Source organism: Pleurodeles waltl, chromosome 8 (assembly GCF_031143425.1).
Source record: "Pleurodeles waltl isolate 20211129_DDA chromosome 8, aPleWal1.hap1.20221129, whole genome shotgun sequence".
NCBI lineage: Eukaryota > Metazoa > Chordata > Amphibia > Caudata > Salamandridae > Pleurodeles > Pleurodeles waltl.
Genome location: NC_090447.1, coordinates 634,259,827 through 634,281,827, shown reverse-complemented (window position 1 = coordinate 634,281,827; position 22,001 = coordinate 634,259,827). Strand labels below are relative to the sequence as shown.

Genomic DNA, 22,001 nt, shown 5'->3' with positions numbered 1-22,001 from the left:
TTGCCTTGTGCTTACATTTTATAAAAAGTGTTTTTATTTTCTTTTTCAGTGCCATTCCGAGAAGGTGTCATTATTGGCGTCACTATCAGTGATACACATAGGTATTGTCATCATGACCCTTTCTCACTTACGTGTGATAGAAACACCATGCATACTTGTTAATGCTTGTTTATGCAATTGCAGACACAAGTCTGCCACATTATCCGTTGTTTAGGAACGTACCTGCGTCATGGATCCTACATAGTCTGTTAAAAATACACCTCAAACGGAAAAGGGCTTTAGAGGGGTTTCGTCCAGATGCCATCTATGCTGCACGTCACCTTGCTGCAAAACTCGGCCCTCGTATCACCACGTAGTCTGACTTAGAGACCTCATTCCAAGGTAACAAGGGTTGGGGGTGCTTCTTATCAATATGGCACTAACAGGTTAGGTTTATTATACCTAGCTCTTACTGGGGTAGAGAATTAGGCTTTTTTGGTTAGTAATTTTATATCTCATGTTTATTTTAAGATGGTGGGGGTTTTTATATTCAGAACTCATTTTCACAATTCCGCTTCTAATACTGTTCATTATCCTAATCTTTGCAGCACATGCATTTTATCGTATATTGCAGTCCTTTCAATAAATATATTGAAAACGCCCTGCATCTTCTTCATTGCCTATGTGTGTATGACACGTATTGGTATCAAGAGAAAAGGGTAACTTCCGCTCTACCACAACTTCCCTGAGAGGTCTAATCTAGAGTCCATGCCTTTGCTGTCTGAGTTTTGGTGAGGTACTGCTTGTGAGCCGGGAAGGTTGGGCCGACAGTTGTGACTTGTTGTAGGATTCACCTACAAACAAAAGTGCTGTCACCCCTATACGAGCAGTCTTGCATAGGAGCAAGAGTCCAAATAAGACAGGGCTTGGTTGGGGGTAATCAAATCCGGGGCAATAAACATTTCAGTGGCCGACACAAACTGGTGCTGCACTGAAACCGGGGAAGGCTCAACTGCCATGTCCAATGTAGCAACCCTGCTCTGCGAGTCCTCAATGCCCAGATTAGATATGACTGGAGATGTTGCAACAATAGTCAGATCCTGAATGGCTGAAATCATAGATGGACTCAGGGATTCTGTGGCATACATCCCAGCACATGAAAAATGGTCAACCCAAGCCTCCCTCCACCATAAAGCGCTAAAATGAGCAGAAGTCTTTGCAGTTTAGGGCATCAACATTGAGGCCCATTTATTTTCTTCCCACATTCTTTTTGCATTGGTGGTCCTGGCTCCCTGAATGGCATCTCCCTCCCCAGCTTTCACAGCCCTTAGTAAGGTGAACTTTGCATCCCTGCATGCCTTCGTTCACCAAGGAAACTCCTTTTTCCTAAGCCCAGCCCTTACCGATTCCTTAGTGAGTAGTGCCCTTACGGAGATTTCAAATTAGATTCTCAGTTCATCATATGTGCAAACCTATCAGAGGCGTAACTTCATGGATGATACAGGTTGTGCCACAACATAAATGCTTTTAAGCAGTCAGAGAGCTTGGATACAACTGCTTAAGACCAGCGGCTTCAGAGGGTAAATCACACTTGTAGATGCTTACCAACGAAGTGCTGTAGAAAATGAGTGAAAAAGTAGTAAGGGGGGGCAGACAGGACGTAGCTGGGAAGATGAGAGCAGGAAAGCGGTGGGGAACAAGTGCTGCTTTCCACTTGTGGGTAGGCCATGGGGCTTTCTTGGGGAAACCAGACCTTGGCAGCACAGGGTGTGGGTTGCAGCTGTACAGAGTCCAGATGTGAAGCAATAGATGGTCAAAGGGAGGTGCAGCTCAGGAAGGGGTGCGAGAATGGACAAGTGCAAAGCGAAGGTACCAAAAAAAAGTATTAAGGACAAGGCTCTCTTCTCTTACAGAGTTACTCATTAAAATAATGACTTGCAGACACAAAAGCAGTCACAAAGCAAAAAAAGCTAAGCTAGGTTTTTACCTCAAGAGAGGCTATTGTAAACATTAAGATAAAGGTTCCAGAAAAAGAGGTAACTGATAACTGTTAAACTTTCTGGTGCATCTGAAACAGATCTGGAAATTAACAGCTGATTTAACAGTAATATTATATTTCTGCCTTTGATTCCGGCAGCCTATTGCAGTCACAGCAGGTTTGCTATAATTTCCTTTGTTAATAACTGAAATTTATATGCAGCTTTAAAGGCTCCCCAAAGAAGCCCCTTGGCTCCCAAGAGAACATACTGGGCCTGTCTCTTTTGAAATATATAGCATGTCCAAGGGTGATTTCTCTATTGGGGCATTTGGGCATTGCACCCCCCGCTACTGTCGCACCTACCCCCAGCAAGGACCATATTAGAAGCTTAGTTCATTTTTTTCCCACCTGTAGTGCTTTTATTTCAGCACAGGCCAGGTTAAGTGTCTTTTTGCATGACTTATGGCCGGCATGAGTGGGTGGGGTTTAATTGGCAGACTCAGCTGGGTTCTTAGTGTGAAGTGCGCATGTCAGATTGTACGGTGCACTTCGATGACCAGCCCAACATGTCAATTTGAACCCTCTCCAACATGCACAATGTAAGGAGGCTGGGAGAATACAGCCACAGCCCCCTGGTCTCCTAAACAGCAGCACTGGGTTAGCCTGCCCAAGATAATCCTGGTGTTACTCTCGTGCTCTTCACTAAAATAAACAACAAGGGAGCATCATCTAGATTGGCTCAGGAGACACGGGTAAGCCTCTCTAGTCCTTCACACGTGAAGCACCGCTGGGTGGGAGGGCCGAGGTGTACAACAATGCATGCTCACAAGAAGTGTGGTCCCATTACCAATGCACAGCCGGAGGCACCTCACACAATCTGAACAAATGTTCAGGTAAGAAGTGGGTCATCTGCTAAGTAAACAGCATGGTTTGAAATTGTGTTACTTATGAACAAATGCTGCTAATCACAACAGCCCACATAGATATTCTAATATTTTCAATTCTTCTAATAATGGTTCCTTTGAACCAAAGGAACCGTTATTGGGAGAAGAGGAAACACTGAAATAGAGACGATCAGTCTCAGCCTGTTTCTCTTATTATTTTCTTCTTTTCTAGCCTGAATGTCTCAATGCCACAAATCCCCTATGTTTGTCTTTTAACTTCACAACTGTGCATAAGCTGGTATAGCACAGCTCAATGGAGCACGATCTACGAATGCAATGCTGCCAAAGTTCAAGTTCATTTATGCATGTCTTTGATGTGATGACACTGTCATGTCTTAAGTGAGAAACATAAAAACACAAATAACTGAGCCCTCACTTTGTTACACCAAGCGTGAATAAATCTGCCCTGACATTTCTTTTAAATTTTGAGTGTGTGTATTCCTGCTACAATGAAAAGGATGAAGAAATGCTCTAAGACAGCATTTCCCAACCTGTGGTCCACAAACCCCCAGGGGTCTGAGACATATACCGAGGGGGTCCGCAGATCTAATCCAGCAGGAAGGCACTTCTCCAACTGGGGCCTCAACGGAAACACCTGCATGTTTTTATATTTATTAGTTCATGTGTGCAGTAGTTTAAAAAGTACTCAAGCGTTCCTTGTACAACCAGCAGCTTTCAGCAAAAATAAAAGCATCAAGATAACTCTGGTGATTAATGTACCTGCTGGAAAGAGATGGGAGTTTTGTCTAGTGGCAGTTATTTTTTTTATTTAAGGTAGAGCAGATGGTTAATATACCTGCTGCAAGGAACAAGTATCATGCAAAGAACAGTATTTTATGTGCATAGCACGGTGTGTTACTATGTTTGTCACAGAGATTCTTGTGTTACTGTGCAGTTCACAAGTTACTATTGTGATCTAGCACAGTGAGCTATGAACTGCCATCAAAGAGCTGCATGCAAACAGCCTGGAACAAATTAGCAAATTATGTTTTTTTGCCCCAGTCTCATTCTCCTTATGCTACTAAAAAATGGTTTGCTTGCATAGAGACGCAGTCTTATTATTAAATTCAACACTAACTACTATGTTATGTTCTGAATACTGAGTTTGTACTTCTCCAGACCAACCACTCTTAGAAAATGCCTACCCTTGTGATTGACATATGAATCCTACACCTTGTAGTCTCCTGTAAAGTGCTCCTACACCCTACACTGTTATGAGAGGTGCTATAAAACAAATGAATTGCCTGTGACAGAGGGGCTATGGAGAGATGGAGGCTGTTATGGGTTTACTTCCTTTCACCGCCAAATATTTATGTGAAGAGCTTTCTCAGATCTTATATACCTAAAACTAAAAACAGAAATCGCTTGGGATGTGTAGAATCGGACCTGAGAATTCAGCTTTCCTAAATAAAACCAACATTGAAAAGTTGGTCGCTGAGATGCAGAGCAAACCTTCTCATTAAAATGTTTTGATTTCTGCATATTTTTTCAATATAAAATAATGATATCTTCACTAATTCGAGCATTTGTTTAGTGTGTACATGTTTGTGTATTTTTTGCAAATTACTTATTTAATATGTGAAATTTAAATTGTACAAATTGCTTGGGGGGTCCCTGGCATCTAGTAGAGATTCAGTGGGGTCCTCAGGAGTCAAAAGGTTGTGAACCACTGCTCTAAGATATATCATGAAGTTAAATAATTTCAGGGCTAATGCAACTTTGCTTTAACGAGTTAAAGCACTTTTATTTTTTGTGTTCTGGGCGCATCCTTTCTTTTGAATCTTGTGACACTCTGAAATCACAGGCTGCTGTGACGCACAGAAATTAATATTGGGCAGCCAGTGCGCACTGCTTTTGAAGGGTGCTTATTTTTTTAACTGAGAAGTTATTTTTCTTTTTCTGCTTGCTACTTACAGCACTGATGTTAATTAGAGAGCGCCTTAATCACTGCCCGCCCTAACTGCCCCAGTTGCCTTCTTACTCTACGAAACAGTGTTCAAAAGGTTAACCTGTAGCTCACAAGTGACCTTTTCATGTGCGTTTTGTTTAGTGGCAAGCTACAAGGACTTCAGCTTTATTTATTTTGTCCTATGGTGTGATAAGGCATACATACGACTTTTCAGGTAATTTAAAAAGCTGTAGAGGCATACAGTTAATGAAAGCTAACAGAATCTGAGCTACTTTGCTTAGCTGTAATGTCCATGTCATGGGCTATTTTTTGTAGTATTGAGTACGGTCTACATAAATGTGTGTATACTTAGAGAACTGAATTTTCATTTGTTTTAGGTTCAACTACAAGCAACAGATATTCTTAACTTGTCTTGTACAGTGGCTCTCAACAAGTTAAATGTTGACAAAACTTTCGTAATGAGAGATGTAGCGTCACTGTTTTGCTGGCCGACCATGCGTTGCTAAATTGATATACTGACATAACCTATGGTGAAGTGAAAACAGTTGATTGCAAAAGTAAGTACTGTACGAGAACTCTGCCACATAGAACAGAGACTTAAGCAGTAAGTAGTGTATTAATGTACATTACAAGGCCATGGCACACCAGATCGATAGACTCAATGCACTTTCCATCAGCACCCTCAGGCCCAGAATGGAATCTCAACATCTGCTAACCTGTGGTCACAAGAGCAGCGAGGGCATCAAAGGCAAGGCTGGGATTTCTTCCATAAAGTTTGCAGCCAGAGCTCATATGTTGTCCATTAGTGTACATAAAAACTGACATTATAGAACTGTTAGTCACCACCTGGGTCCTACATAAAGTGTCTGGGGGAAATGATACAATTTAGTGAACTACTTATTTGTGCCTTGCATGACAAATTAATAAACACTGCTGCGAGGTGACATTACAGAACACAATACGTCTGCACACCACCATGCAGGTAGGAACCTAATATAAAGTATCCTCGCCCCAGTCCAGCCTCGCACACTCACTTCATCGCTGGAAACATCGGCCCTTCTCGGATGTTTATGGATAAGCATTCCAGTCCTGGGGGATTCAGTAAATTCTTCGTTTCAGTCAGTTTTTAATGTGTTTAAACGTTTTCTTGAAACACTTTGCGTTATAAACATCATTGCTTTCTCAAATTTGCTTTATAACGCACCATTTGCTACTGATATGTTTTTTGTTTTGTTTTTTAATTTTCTTGGAGGGAGGACAACCCACAATTGCTCCTATGCCGGACTTAACACTCACCCCCAACTTTTACGCCCCACCAGTTTAAAATGTCACCAGTGAGCATGTCTACATCAATATTAGACATTACACACACACAGTTTCACTGAAAGGGGCGGGCACCATGTGCTCTAGGGACTAGTGAGCTTCAAGGAAGACCTCTTTGGTTCACAGGAGAGTGCTGAACTTCCCACATCCCTACAACTGACTGCATGGCAAGCAAAAGACTGGCTATGCTGGGCAGATCTGGGACACTATCTTGGCACAGTTCCTAGGAGTGGAGGGGTAGCCAGTGCATTACTTTCCACACCAAAGAATATGCAAGCAGCCCCACTGCAGAGCAGGTTCCCAAGGCCTGCGTTTCCAGAAACCGCGTGCCTTCCAACTGCAGGGCCTTGGTCATAAAGACTGACCAGAAAAGCGATCGGATCGGCAAACAGCGGGTAATGGCAGGGGCTCCAGGGACCAGAGAGAAAGGGGAAGTGGACTCCAGAAGTCCCAGAAATAGAAAGGGAAATTCAATGTTCAAGAGTAAGGGGAAGAAATCAAACAGCCCGGAAGGGACTACGGTATGTAGGAACTCAGGGAGGAGGAGAGAGAGAGAGCCACTGAAACTCACTGAGGCAGGGGATTGTAGCTCCTCAGTGACAGGGGCCTCTATCCACAGAGTGGACTGAAGGCATCTAAGAAAACAGATGACAATTGAGCATCACGTGGCCGCCAGAGTAACCACGTGTGGAAGGTTTCCAGTAATAACACAGAAGGAGGAAGTAGGAAAGATAGACAGAGAGAAACAGACAGAAGATAGATTTGATTTTCCTGTCTTCACTGCCTATATGTTTTTTTGCATATGGTCCAGAACTTTATCCTCTCTAGCGCCTCCCTAGGAGTTGCAGGTTACCCAAGGTAACCCATCAGCTTCAGGAAGGCTCACAGATTGGCTGGGCTATAGAGGCACTTCTTGTGAATAGAGCAACAGCTGTAGATGAGACACCTCCTCTTAAGGAGCTTTCATGCGGATCATCTAGCCACACAAAAGAGAGGGAAGAGTGCTCTAGCCTCAGAGGAAGAGAGGGGATCTAGATCCCAAGGAAAGCAGTGGGGTACTGGCTCTCAAAGGAGAAGCAAAGAGATGAGGACTCAAGTCACAGTGAGAAAAGAAGGATTGCACTATGGGCCCATGAGATATGGGAAGGGGAACAGCGTTACGCGGAGGAGAGGGAAGACATCCTACATCAAGAAAGGGAGATGTAGTATTCAAGAGAAAGAGGACGGCCCACAGTTTTCACGTGGTTTCATGCCATGCAGCTAATTATGGCAATCCTCACTTATTTGCCAACAACACAGTGATTTCCTGGAATTGCACTGACTAAAAAGCCAAGACTGCTGATGGTGCCACACTCAGCAGCTATTGATGGAATCCTAAAGATCCCAGCATTGATGGTCTTCGACAACCCGAGAACAGAGTCAGACCTAGAGCTGTGGAAAAGAAAGAGGTAAGATGGTGTTCTACAACTCTAGTAAGAGCCCACGGGACTGATAGGACAAAGAACATACTAAACCTGTAAGGATATGGGGCACATAGAGACCAAGAAACTCTGGAATAATAGGGATAGTCCCCAAAGGAAAAGGGGTGTCAGTGACCCAGGCAGAACGTCAGGAGGGACAGGTTTAGGAGATGAGAACCAGAAGAGTTGTCACTCTGCCTTTACTGCAATGTTCTCCGAAATTATAAAGGAAAAAGTCCCCTAGAAGTCATTTGAGCATTAAATGAATGGTGATTTTATCTGCATTCTGATAGTCTCACCCTTCTGTACATCAATAACCGGGATCCCTTTCAATTGCCGGTGTTTGCTTCACAGTCATAACATTCAAACAACAAATGAAAGCCCCAGTGCTATAGTATGCACACAGTTTTTGAAAGGAAACGTAAAGATAACTTTGAAACATTATTTACAGGTTTACACATCAACATCAAAAAAAATATTGTTCAAAATGCCAGGTAAAAGGGACTCACCGTTTTACCCTCCGGATACCATTGTGAAAAAGAGCCCTCATTTTTTCTTCCACCTTGTTTAATAGCTGAAAATAAATAACAAAAATGAGCTTCTAGAATATTTTTCATTTGACGCACTTTTTGCTAATGGGTTCATTATTGGGAAACCATCGACAGTAAATTACACTGGCTAATTAACACCACAGAGCGAATCCTCCATTGTTGCATTGGTAACGGTGTAATTGTAGCACAACGTAAAGGTAAACATTTTAAAAGTCTTGAATGAGATGATAATACTAATTGGAAGGGGATGGACTGCAATCCGTTACTGCGGGCTACACTCTGATGTCGTCGGTCGAGGCTATGCTCACTGAGATGTAAGACAATGGTATGAGAAGGTATCGTCAAGGCTAACTACATAAAATTTATGTACTACACTACATGCTAAACCCAATTATAGACCATGCAGAGATCATGTATTTGGGTGTGTATACTGTAAGTTTCCAATTCACTCATTCACCTATGAAGTTTAGTGACTGAACCTCTAATGAATTTGGAAATCTACTGTAGAGGTGTAAACGTCACTCGCGTCCCTCAGTCATCCAGAAATGTTATTTGTGCTTAATCTGCCATAATGCATTCCAGCCCCCAAACCAGGCCTTGATCACATGCCGTGTGGCACCATTATTATTATATATGCGCGCACACACACACACACACACACACACACACACATATATATATATATATATACACACACACACACAATTTGATATATATAAAATAATTTTTTTAAATGTAAAAAAAAAAAAAAAAAAAAGTTACAGGGACCTTGTAGTTGGGTTCACATTTTATTCGCACAAAACCATAGAGTCAGTAGTTATGGTTATCTCAAGTAACTAACTCATTCCTCCTCCATGCACAGTTCTCATCAATAGTTGTATGCAAATGTTGCACTGATATTATCAATGAGGGAGATGGCGGAATTACCACCCACGGATCTTACAACATGGCTGATTACAATGGAGACTTGGATCAAAACCCTAGAGCTCCGTGCTCAAGATGCGGAAAACAGGTCCCGCCAGCAATATTAGGATAGTGGGGCGACCAGAACAAATAGAGAGTGGCAATATGATAGACTACCTGGAAAACCTCATGCGCACCAAGCTCACCCAGGAGGGACTGTCTTCCTTTGCGAGCCCACCAGGTCCGAGCCAGGCCACTGTCTCCAGGCTCTCCCCCCCAACCCCCCACCCTGACAGGGACTTTATACTAGCCCAGGCTCAGCAGAGGTGATATCTGATGACAGGCGGTAGCAGGATCAAGATCTTTCCCAAATTTTCCTGCGAAGACCAGAGGCACAGAGTCACCTTCAACAAAGCTAAACAGCACCTACGACAAATGGGGTTGTGGTTTGCAATATGGAATGATGTTTCTGGCTCACCTTAGAACTGTGACTGCAGAGGGTGCTCGGTTCTTTTACTCCCAAACACCCCAACCCCCCTTCACCACCCCCACCCACACACATACATACACAAGAAGTTTGAGACTGGATCGACAAACATCCTCAGCCGGGACCCAGCAACAAGGTGAAGACATAGCAACCTTCTGGTCCTTGGCGAGGACGGAGAGCCAGGCAAGGACTCCCAAAGAGAATGGCAATGAGCAGTTGAGGTGGTGGGGCTTCTGGGAGATGCAAATACAAGATCCCAGGTTGGGCCTCGAGGATCCCAAGCAGAAGAATCTGATTCAGACTTCGCCTCTAGTACTTCAAGTTCTTCCAGAACTTTACTGCTGCATATCACCTGGAGCCGCAGACAATATTATCTAATAGCCCTCTGAGCTATCACCTGGTAGGCTGAATGTTGCTCAGACGGATAGCCGGTGTTACACTGCACTCCCACCCCAAGATGATGGAACTCTATTATATTGGGTTAATCTATTTTAAGGCTGCACAACTCTCTTTGTTACAAGTTATCATATGGGGCTTTGGATTTGGGACCCATGATTGCATCCCTTCGCTTCCCTTTTCTACGAATGCATGTTTTGTGAGAATGCCCACATCTTAAGTTTAATTACTTACTGGTTTGGACAGGCAGCCCAGCCAGATTTGTCCTGGGGATGATATATTGGTTGAGGATTTGGAGGTTATTTACAGGTCTTATTTCCAATTGCATCAATCTGAACAATTGTTACAATAGTTCCTGGGGCTACTAAGGCAACCACAAGGGCAGAGGGAGAGGGATGCACATATGTTCAAACTATAAACTGATCGAACGGCTCCTATACAGAGGTATAGGTTCCTTTCCTGGAACATCAGAGGAATGCACACTATGTCAAAGATTTATGAAGTGCTTTCGTTCCTAAATAGGCAAGGCATACACATAGGGTTCCTTCAGTAAACTCACCTGACTGCTCAGGAAGGGCTGGCACTTCAATGTATGTGTCGAAGTCAAGTCTATTATGCTAGTCATTCTGCTTTTGCAAGAGGGGTCCTTATTTGGGTGAGAGCGGGGGTCCCCTTCCAGTGCCTGAGTAAGGTGGTAGACTCTGACGGGAGATTTGTAGCAGTGACTGGAAGGCTGGAGGGCAAGGCCTGACTCTTATTAACATATATGCGCCAAACACTGACCAGGGGTATTGCCTTCTGAGGCTATGGGGCCCCCCAGCACTGCCTTGCCCAATCTATGGTGATAGGGGAGGGAGGGGGGGCTTCAATTGTGTGGCAGACCTAGACATGGACAGATCCCACACCCCACTACAGAATTATCCGACTTGTAGAACTATTCGGTTCTTTTCAGAATGGCAACAAGTTTGGGGGCCTATTAGATAACTAACACACTCCCATTAAGGGGATTATTCATATTTTCCAGCCTATATAAATTACATGTAAGACTTGACACCTTTCTATACTACCAATATGCCCACAGAATGGTATCAAACGCGGAATATCTAGCCTGCACAATCTCGGACCATAACCCCCTTCTCCTGAACCTTGACTGCCACTGTTCTAGGACTAAGATCCCTACATTGCAGGTGAAGCCTGAAATATTGGAAGATCATTTATTTTGTGAGATACAGTTCTTCGAGAATAATGAGGGGAAAGCATCAACTAGGAAGGTCGAAAGGGACGGTTTTAAAGCAACACTAAGCCAGTAACTGTTGAAGGAACTGGGGGTGAGGGAACTTACTAAGGGAGTCTCAGATGCTGAAGAGGAACTTCTCCAGCTTAAGAGGCAACGGCTGGGAAATCTTGACCTGCAACAGGCTTTGCTAGACAAGAAAAAGGAGGTATCGACTAGGGTGGAGAGACTTTGTTGCTTTCATTACAAGGACTATATGGTGCCCTACCATGCTGAAAGGAATAAAGCCAGCACACTATTGGTCTGGCTGGCTAACCCCACCAAGAGAGGGACCCCTCTTTTGGAGATAGATTTAGAAAGTGGTGAAAGAGAATAGAGACAAGAAGGAATAAATAAGTGTTTCTTCCAGTATTACACACAACTATACCAAAGCGCTTGCAACCACGATGCAGAGGTAAGAAAGAGCATACTTGAACCCTTCGGAGCCCCCACGCCTTATGCCGGAGGAGGTGGGAGCTCTTATATTACTCAAAAAGAGATAAGGGTAGAAATTAAATCTATGGCACGAGGTAAGACTCCGGGAACCAACAGGTTCCCTGTGTAGTTTTATTCAGCCTATGCAGACCAACTAGCACCTAGACTTGAGGCACTGTATAATGAAGCCTGGTCCTCTGGCTGCCCTCCCTGACTCCACTGGAGAGGCAGTGCCACTGCTAAAAACGAGAAAAACCCCTAGTGACTACAGGGCATACTGTCCTCTCTCGATGCTCAATGTCGATTATAACATTTTAAGTAAAATTCTGGCCAACAGGCTGCTCCCCTACATGCCTTAACTTGTTCACCCTGATCAAGCCGGTTCCATACCAGGTCAGAACACGGCCACTCAACATGCAGGAGCGGTAATCATGACAGTAGACAGAGAAAGCGTTCGGCAGCCTGGAGTGTGTGTACCTGTATGAGGTAAATGTCACACATGAACTTTGAGGAGGTAGGGGAGTAGACCAATTCTTGGCCAGGCCTAGATTACTTTATACAAATCCCACCGATCGAGTTTGGACAATATCAGATGGTTTTGCACAGCCATAAGGTGGAGCGGGGCACAAGACATGGGTGCCCTTTATCCTCCCTGCCTTTTGCCTTGGCAGTGGAGCCTCTGGCAGCCTGGGCCTGCACTGGAACCCACTTCCGGGGATAGCGACTAGAAGACCAACTGGCACAGGATAGCCCTCTATGCTGATGACCTGTTATTGTTCCTGAGAGTAGTACATTTGAGCTAGAAGGGGCTACGACGTTGTTAGATGACTTTGGATGGCTCTTGGGCCTTAAAGTGAATTGGCAAAGATCCGGGGTGTTTCAGATAACACCACACTTGGCTCCCTCAGCAGATCTGTCTCCCCTGCAGTGGGCCCTTAGAAGAATATCCTACCTAGGAGTTAAGAATTTTCATGCCCGTGATGATCTCCTTGACGGGAACGTAGGTTGCGCGGTGCGAGCCTTCAAATCTAGCATAGCTTTCTGGAAAACCCTTCTCTGTCACAAGTAGAGTAGCACTGCTGAGAATGATTGCCCAGCCCTGCCTACTATATATCTTTGGGCGCTCCCAATATGAATACCCTGGGGAATATTTAGAAGACTAAACTCTGAAACCATGTCATTCATCTGGGGATCGGCCCATAGGTGAGTGGCTCTCACCACACTCCAGCACCCTGTGGCTGATGAAGTGCTAGAAGCACTAGACTCTGAAGGGTACTATCTGGCAGCTTAGCTTCAGTGGTTTGTTCAGTGGTTGGCAAGTACGCAGAGACCAGGGTGGGAACTCGGCCCATTTGTACCAAGGTTGACAGATTTAGTGCAGACCTTGTTGAGGGAAAGACATATTGCCCTCGGATACTGCAAAGGTCAGGGTGATTGCCAAATGCTGGGCTCGCTGCCTAAAGCAAACGCACACTAAAATTCCATATACTCCTGACCTACTGATAATGTTGAAGGCGCTGCCACACAGCGGAGACTGGAGAGGCCTAGAGAACTGGGAGGAAGTGGGAGCCTCTACCCATGGGGACCTTTACAGGAGGGGAGCACTGCTCCCTTCTGAGGAGTTTAGAGCTGATTTTGATATACCACAGGGGCACTTTCCTGCACAGCACAGTCACGGCCAACATCAAGGTCTGTATAGGACCAGTGGGGGGTGGGGTACTCTCGTCACCGTCTAGAGAATCTAAGGACCAGCTGGGAGAGGGAAATAAAGACTCTGATACCAGAAGGGGCCTGAAGCTCCATTTGTTAAAGGGTGCCTCGCGTGTCTAGAAATGCCCGCTTCAAATCAATTTTTACATTTTGCAATGTGCATATGCGACCCGAGCATATTCTGAAATATTTTCAGAAAGACAATGTGTCCAAGATGTGTGAAAATTAGGCGGGCCTATTACATATGCTGTGGAGATGCCCTCAGCTTCGCCCCTATTGGGAGGGGGTTACAGGCTTGCTGACCACTGTCCTAGAGAAGGAAATCCCATGTACACCTAGGCACTGCCTCCTGAGTTGGTCCCCGCACACCTCGAAAACTAAAACTACTAGTAAGTTCCAAGATTTTGCATTTCTCTTAGCGAAGTGTGAGTTCACAGAAAACTGAAGAAAAAAAAACAGTACAGGGACAAGTAATGCTGAGGGAAGCAAAGAGGGTAATTGGTACAATAGTGCATGGGCGGTGATCCTAGCTGACTTACAGACTGCTGACACAGGAAAGGAAGCAGTGACATCAGGCACCTCCCAAATAAATGGAGGGACCAACTGAATCTCTGCCCTAGGAAAGTTTGAATTACCGGCTCCCCGGTCTCATGACGAACTTTGATTAACGCGTGGAGCATTACTACCTGGCTGAACTTTGCTAACTGGGATTCTAGATGGGACATTAAACACACCGTTGGTTATCAGCGATGCACTAGTTGGGGGGATGGGGGTATAGTTACGGGATTGTTCTGGTTGTTTGTGGAAGGTCAGCAGCTGTAGAAGGAAGGCAGAAATGATATTCTATAATCTAACAATTGTGTCTGAAGTACATTGATCATTGTCATACTTAAGGCAACTACGCTATTGAACTCATTTGAGCATTCTCTGCTGGACCTTGCATTATTAAAGAAAAACACAATAAAATATATTTGTAAAAAAAGTTATGTAATGTGTGGGGTAATTAGCAGGGCATGGCGAGGGTGCAAGGTATAGTTAAAACTTAGGGCACGAGTTACAGTTTTTTCAGTTAAGTATATCGATAACTGATGAATTTCTATGTTTTTGTGTGTATAAAATAGGAACCTAACTATAATGTCCCTGTAACCTTTTTATTTTTTTGTCAATATATATAAACTTTGAATTGAAATGGACCTGAAGAGTGCCATATATGTGTTTCTTAGTACATTTTTCGAGAATGAGAGAAGGAAATAGAAAAACAACTAAAACAATGGTGGAAGCAAATGGAAACTATATCTTGTAAAATTTACAGTCTAGTTGTTTTTATGTGGTGATGGTAGAAGGGATGTTTGTCCCTTTAAAATAACACACCACATGCTATGACTCTATCGTCCTGTGGAAGGTTGCAGAAATGCATCGGCCATACCTGCACTTTTGGGATTTAAAATAAAGGACTATCTCACCGGTATACTGGAGTGATGCTAATGACTATGCAGTAAGCAAGTATTTCACCGATGGGAAGAACAATTATGCATAAGGAAATGAAAGGATCATGATTAAAGGATTACAAGTGTAACTGAAACCAAGCAATCCCATTCCTGGCCTGCTCTGATTTGATTGATACAGTGAGGATGACGGGGGCGACACAACAGGAAAGGGCCAAGGTATGGGCTAGAGAATTGATCTGGAACTATTCTGTTTTGCACAGCTTGGAGGAAGTTTTTACAGATGGGTGCAGTGCTGCTCAAGGAACCTTGGCTATGGTATAGCTTGAAGCAGTATACCAAAGCATAATGGTGCTTCGCGAATAAACTTGGATAAGAAGTCGCAGGACTCAATCTGCCGTTCGCAAACTTCAGGGTGTTGCGGGGGAGGCTGAGAACAGAATCCTTAACTCTCTAGGGTAATCAACAGAGCATGAGAACAAAATCTCTACCCTAGAGGGTACGTCAACAGAGCAGAAGAAAATTACATTCTTTGGGAGCTCAAGTTGTGGATGCTCGGTGGATGATTGAGAATAGACTTTGACGGCATAACCTAAGTGTTCTGGGCACTGCCGAAGGATTGGAAAGGACTGACATCCATAACTATGTTATGGAACTATTTAAGGGAGTTGTTCCCCAAACATTCTGAATGGAATTGGGAACTGGAGGTTCAGCAGGCCCATATATTCTCCTTTAAGAAAAATGCCCAGGCTTCGCTGGCTGGGTCCAAACCAAGGGCAATCTTAATCTATCTGGGCAAATTTTTGCTTTGTCGGGCAACATGTGATCTGGCACGCTGGACCAGAAGAGATCCTTTGAAGAGGCCAGATTTCTGCCACTTTACAGTGGAAAGAAGGTAGCATCTTCGGCAATTGATACAATCTTTTCATAGTAAAAGGGGGGTGTGCTTAATTAACGAACCCAGCTAAGCTTAAGGTGGTTTATCAGGATAAGGGCACTTTTTTAAATTGCAGGTAAAGACAAAGGAATTTTTAGAGAATCCAAGCGCTGAATTCACGGACCAACGTGTGGTGACTGAGGCATTATACCTTGAGAAGTTTAGATTACAGCAGCACTGGGCGGACTGGTTGAATTGAATATAGCGCGGTTATTAGGTGATAATAAACAAGATCCAGAGAGAATTGACCATCTGCATCTCTTCTTAGTTGGGAGATGTGATGCATTAAAGATGACTATTCTTCCAAGGATGCTATATATTTTCAGGACGGTCCCGCTGGAAGTTAGTCAAGTATGGCCGGCTAAGTTAGAAAGTGGTTGTTTTAGTATTTTGTGGAGGTATCATAAACCAAGGAGGGCAGCAAAATATATGATTCAGCCTCGTTTACAAGGAGGATACTCAGTCCCTTACCTTACTTTTTTACTACTAGGCACGCATGCAGCAACTCTGGTGGGTATTCCTATTACTGGTGACTCAGGTGGTTTGAGTTTAGCAGAGTCTCCAACCATTTATGAGATTACTTTTAGCCAAAGGTAGGGCTTGCATTGTTAAAAGAAGAGAAGCTAGTAACTATAAGAAAGCCAGGTTCAAGACCTTAAGAGCACCACATTAGGTTTGGAGTCAAGTTAATCAGCGATTAAACATTTGTAAGTTACATTTTTGTACAGCTCTCTCAGCCTCATCATTTTTTTCTGCATGTTTATTCTGGATGCAATTATGGAGTGATGGGCACAGAGGGGCTTGGCAGTCTTAGGGGATTTACACTGTGATGGCCACCTTTGTCTTTTTGCAGAATTACAGGAGGCTTTTGGATTGGTTAAGTGTGACACTTTTTTAATTTCTCCAGATGAGAGATTTTCTTTTTAAGAGGAGAAAGGAATTAGAGGTGGTAGCAAAGATCCCCTTGATTGAGGTGATAAGGGAGCAAGATAGAGTTGGACGCATTTATGAGATGTTGGTACAAGGCCAACAAGATGATTTAGATCTCCAGAACTCTAAGTGGGAGGCTAGGTTTGGCTTAGAGGGACTGTATCTCCAGTAGTCACTGGGTTTGAGTAATGAAGTTTTAGTAATGGCTGGGTTGAGAAGTCAACAATTTAAGACAGCCTTTCATTTATATTACACGCTGGCCAAGGTGTTAAGTGGGGTGGTCGATCTGGGGGAAGTGCAACAGGTGTGGCTCAGATCAGGCTGAAATAATACATGTTTTATTAATGCACTAAGCTAAAATCACTGAAGGATATTGGGAGGTTTTTGGTTTCAGTCATTAGTGGACAAGTTTGAATTTCTCTGGCAATGATGATCCTCGGCGGTACGTATAGCTCAGAAGATAATGAGGTCCTCAGGAGAGAAGTATATTTATTGCTATGGCTGTTGCCCACCTGTGTATTGCTCCTGAATGACTGATGCATGACCCACATAATGTTAAAGGTGGAGATCAAGATATCTTGCAGTCTATAATATGTAAATCAACTTGTAGAGACTGAAAGGGTGAAAAAAGCAACAGTGGAGGGGCCAGATTTTGGGCTCCAATCACCAAATGGATTGAGGGCTCGGTATAATGGGAATTAAGGGGGGGAAGGAAGAAGTGGTGGTTAATTTTGTGACCCTCTCATTTTCACCTTGGTGGAAAAAGAGTATTTGGTTTGCTGCTTATTTCTAATAGGGATGATATGACAATAATTATGCACCTGCACTTTATCGATCAATGGATATGGGGGGGGGGGGGGCTTATAACATGCTGCTATCTGTAAATATATCAACTGCTGCTTTGCACTCGCACTTTATACCCAAAGAGCTGCCATCTATGCAGTTTTTTGTAGACTGGGATTTAACACTTTGTTTAGTGTTTCAAGTGTGTGGAAGCTTTATTTCACAAGTGCTATCAACTACTATTTATTGTGTTTTCTCACTGCTATGCTTGGATGCTTTATTTAGAAAGCGTTATCAATTGCTAGTTATTGTGTTTTTCTCTGCTATGCTGCCGTCTGTGGATTTCAAGATTGAATTTTTATTCTCTATTATGCAGGAGGTCTGCTTTGTAGAGTAATGAAATTGCTGGACTTAAAATCAATGTATAGGCACGAGTTATAGCTAATTGACCATAACTAAACTGCGGAATTTCTATGCTTTTGTGCAAGTAAAATGTGAACCTAACTATAATGTCCCTGTAACCTTTATTTTTTAAACTGATTTTCTACGTTTAAAAAAAAATCTATTTCCTAACTATAGAGTCCTTGTAGCCTTTGTTTTCTTTTCAGTGATTTTCTATGTTTTTTTTAACATTGAGTAATATTTAATTATTTTACGGTAATCCAACCCCACCGCGCATGGCCTTGGGCCGTACACAACATGCACATGTGGCCAACCCCCTATAAGCACCAAACTCCAGGCTGCGCACACCAACACCCCCTATAAGCACCCAACCCTGCACGCGGCCGGCCAGGACCTGTGGCTAAACCCTCCCCGTAGGGCCCCCCTCCCTAGCCAATTTGGTCTTCTATATCAATTTACATACTTGTAGTAGTTAAAAGATAGACCAACATGCTCTGTTCTCAGGTGCACATAACAAGCAAAAAACAATCGTCACAGACATTACATAAGATATTGTGCTCGAAAGAACAACCACCTCCATCAAGGATTTCAGATACCTTTTCAAGGTGTAACTGCAGAGAAAACACATTTGCTTTCCCTTATCCATACGCAACAAGTTTGGTTTGTACTTTACAGAATTGGGGCTTCAACTGGGGTACCTATGTTGTTTATATTTGTAAGTGCTTCCAGTTGAGGTTTTATTTCCATGAAATGGCCACAGTTTTGTGTACCAAGCCGGAGTACCTACTACTGGCTATAAGTAAGTGCTCCCTGATGGCTCCAAGCAATGCCAGCTCCCGCATGCAGGGAGTTGCTAAATATGCAGCTACCTGTAGGCGGGAGCAATCCTTTCAACTGTTTCCCTGACTATCTGACAGCAGGCAGGGAAACAGATGAAAACTCTGCTCCAAAGCGAGTGATAGCAGTTTTCCTGCACCCTCTTGCTGGGGGGCAGAGCTACAGTTTGTTCTCACTTGGCAGAAGCTCTCAAAGCTCGCGACAATCAAAAGCAAACTTCTATCTCCCGAGGGTGGGCACCTCGGGAGATAACAGAAGCCTGCCCTGGGGACTGGCGGTCCTGAGGGCCATTAATAGCTCCAGGAGGGGGGCTATGCGGCCACCCTCCTTTGATATCACAGGGCCTGCCCCAAGGAGGTGGTGGTCCCTGGGGCCATACATGGCCCAAGAGGGAGGCACGCAGCCCCTCCCTCTACTCTTTTCATTTTATGCTCTAAGGAGGTGGTGGCCCCCAGAGGGGCCCCCAACAATCAATCAAATTAAGCTCCAGGGAGGTGGTCTCTGGGGCTCCACGGTGTCAACAGTAGTGGGTTTCGCGTGGCTCCCTCCATAATAGTAATAAAGCCCCAGGAAGGTGGTGGTATCCGGGGATCAAAAGAGCCCATGGAGGGTGGTCCGCAGAGCCCCCCTTCAATATGCCAAAAAAGCCTCAGAGAGGTGGTGGTGCCCAGGGCTCAAAAGAGCCCTAAAAAGTGGGGCCTACGCAACCCTTGCCCCACTCTTTTTTTCCCCCCCAAAACGAGTTTTCCCCATGCATTTTCCCCACAGGGATTTTAAACACGACTGCAGTCCGAAATGCTGGAAGAAATTACACCAAATTTGGCAGAAAACGAGTTCTTGGTCCAGACGATATGCTTTTAGTGATTTGGTGTAAATCTGTTCAGTGGTTTTGGATTAATTAGAGGTTAAAAAAATATAGATATCTAGGGACGCAGATCCACAGCGGATCCAACTGTCCCAGTGCTGAATCGGATTGACTGTCAACACTTCAACAAGGAACTGTTGGCAGCCACCTTGGGACTGTGCTTCAGCCGAGTCCCCCCCAAAAAAACCACTACCATAGTAGGGCTTGAATACTTGCAGTTTCAATCCCTACTGTAGCAATTTCCTTATTTTGCCACCTTTCTGCAGATCTGCATACTGGGGCTGGAGGAAGCAGTAAGCAATAGTTCCAGGGCTGGAATGCCTTTGTAGTCTGCAAACCTACTAACCTACATGTTTTAAAGATTTTCACCAGCTTCTCTCTAATATTTTCCCATAATAAGAAAGGTTGGAAATTTATTCCTGACAATGGCAGAATTAGAACTTCTTCCAGGGTTGGAAAGAAAGTGGCTGGAGGGAAAATGAACTTTCAAATGCTCAATAGATTTTCACATGAACAAATCTACACATGCGTATTTACCCATGCTAAAATACAGTTCACAAATATTTTATTGGAGTACGGTTTCCTGGTATACTTCTCTTGAAAGCCACTAATTCAAAGACATATACCATGGGTGCAATTTTGTGACTTTCTTTAAGAATTTGGGGCCACATGTAGGTAGGTTCAGATTTGCGACTTGTAATTTGCAAGTCGCAAATCCGAATGTAGGATGGTGTCCCTGACACCATCTGCGATTCGCAAGAGGGTCGCAAATACCCACCTCATGAATAATCATGAGGTGGGTTGCAATTTGCGACCCCCTTGCGAATGGCGGCCTCACAGGGATGGTGTCCTGCTGGAGGCAGCAGACCACCATGTATGTGACTGCTTTTCAATAAAGCATTTTTTTTTTTTTTTTTTGTAATGCAGCCCGTTTTCCTTAAAGGAAAACGAGATGCATTACAAAAACGAAAAATGAAATGTTTTTGTTTCATTTTTTCAGAGCAGGGAGTGGTCCTGTGGACCACTGCCTGCTCTGAAAAAATGTTTACAGTGACATTCACAACGGGGATTCCCTTTTGCAAATGGGTTAGCACCCATTTGAAATGGGTGCAAACTGCGATTGGTTTGCGCCCGCGGTCACAAAACAATCCTACATTGCACTGCGAGTCGTAATTAGGAAGGGAACACCCCTTCCTAATTGCGAGTCGCAAACCTGTTTTGCGATTCGGTAACTAGGTTACAGAATCGCAAAACTGGGTTTGTGCATCGCGATGTGCTTTTTGCACATCGCAAACAGGGAAATTCACTGTTTGCGACATACAAAAAGCTACCTACATGTGGGTCTTGGTCCCTAATTAGGTCTGGTGTTAACAAAGACATTTTGTTTTTATTATACTTCTATTTCTCTCTCTATCGGCTGGTTTTACTGTGAGTGATCGCATTCTGCTCTTCCACAAGGAGCATATTGGCACACAAAGTAGTTTTGTTCAGCGTCAGGAACTACAGCGGCAATCAGTGACGTAACGAAACTGGAGGGTGCCCCTTTGCAAAGGACGTGGAGGAGCCCCCTCTTCAGACTCACTCAGGGCAGGTGCTGTGCTGAAGGGGTCCCCTGGAGGGTGGCTGCGGGGCTTTTGTTATGCCACTGGTGGCAACGTGTGCTTTTAGAGTTCAAAAACTTTTGGGGGGTGTTTTTGCCAGTGTTTGTTACAATGTTGAGGGCCTGGTAGCTCCCACAATAAAGTGTTACAAAAGCCATGTCAAAACAAGACACGCATTGATGAAACGAAAAGACTTATAAAAATATGTCGGATCAGTTGACTTTGTTCAGTGTTTGTTTATTTTCATGCTTCCCATAATCGTGTTGAAAATGGTTATACTGATTTTCCAGATTTTCCATTAGAAGTACTTTTGGGAAATACTAGCATGCATCAACACATTTTACTAAATGACACTTCAAAGAAATAGCACCTAAAATTTCATGGTAGCGAAACTTTTTCCCTACTTGCATTTTTTCTGAACATTTTATTTTAAAAGCAAAGACGCTTCTCTCTTGCTTACAAGCTTGTGCAAACCTTTGCATTTAATCAGAGAGCATTCTGGGAGCATTATACTTAGCCTCATAGCCTAAACTTTTCAAGCATGTGTGTACACGTTTTTTTTTTGCACTGGAACCAACGTCAGTAGTGAAGTGTGACCTTAAAACATTTATTTAAAGCACTCGCCCTAATCATGAAGGCTTTCAAATAATGAACCATAAATACAAGTTCAAACAGCATTATCTTTTGGAAACACATTACCTCAACTGCAGAGAGTTCCACTCTCTGTAAACTGGCAGCCAAAGGGTTTGTGCTGCAGAGGGTTGGGCCTACTTGTCCCAAGGACAAAGTAAACATGAAAACTTGTTGCCCTTGACCCCAAACAAGATGTCCCAGGCGTCGGGCGATAGGAATT

General features: G+C 43.8%; 1 protein-coding gene across 2 annotated transcripts in view; it reads right to left on the bottom strand.

The window, feature by feature from the left end:
* SMS (spermine synthase) overlaps positions 1-22,001 on the bottom strand; it is a 679,013-nt gene that overhangs the window by 366,263 nt on the left and 290,749 nt on the right. For both annotated transcript variants that reach the window (XM_069204737.1, XM_069204738.1), the window contains exon 4: positions 8,103-8,167. In XM_069204737.1, coding sequence (XP_069060838.1) covers positions 8,103-8,167 — 65 coding nt within the window. The remainder of the gene's footprint in view (positions 1-8,102; positions 8,168-22,001) is intronic.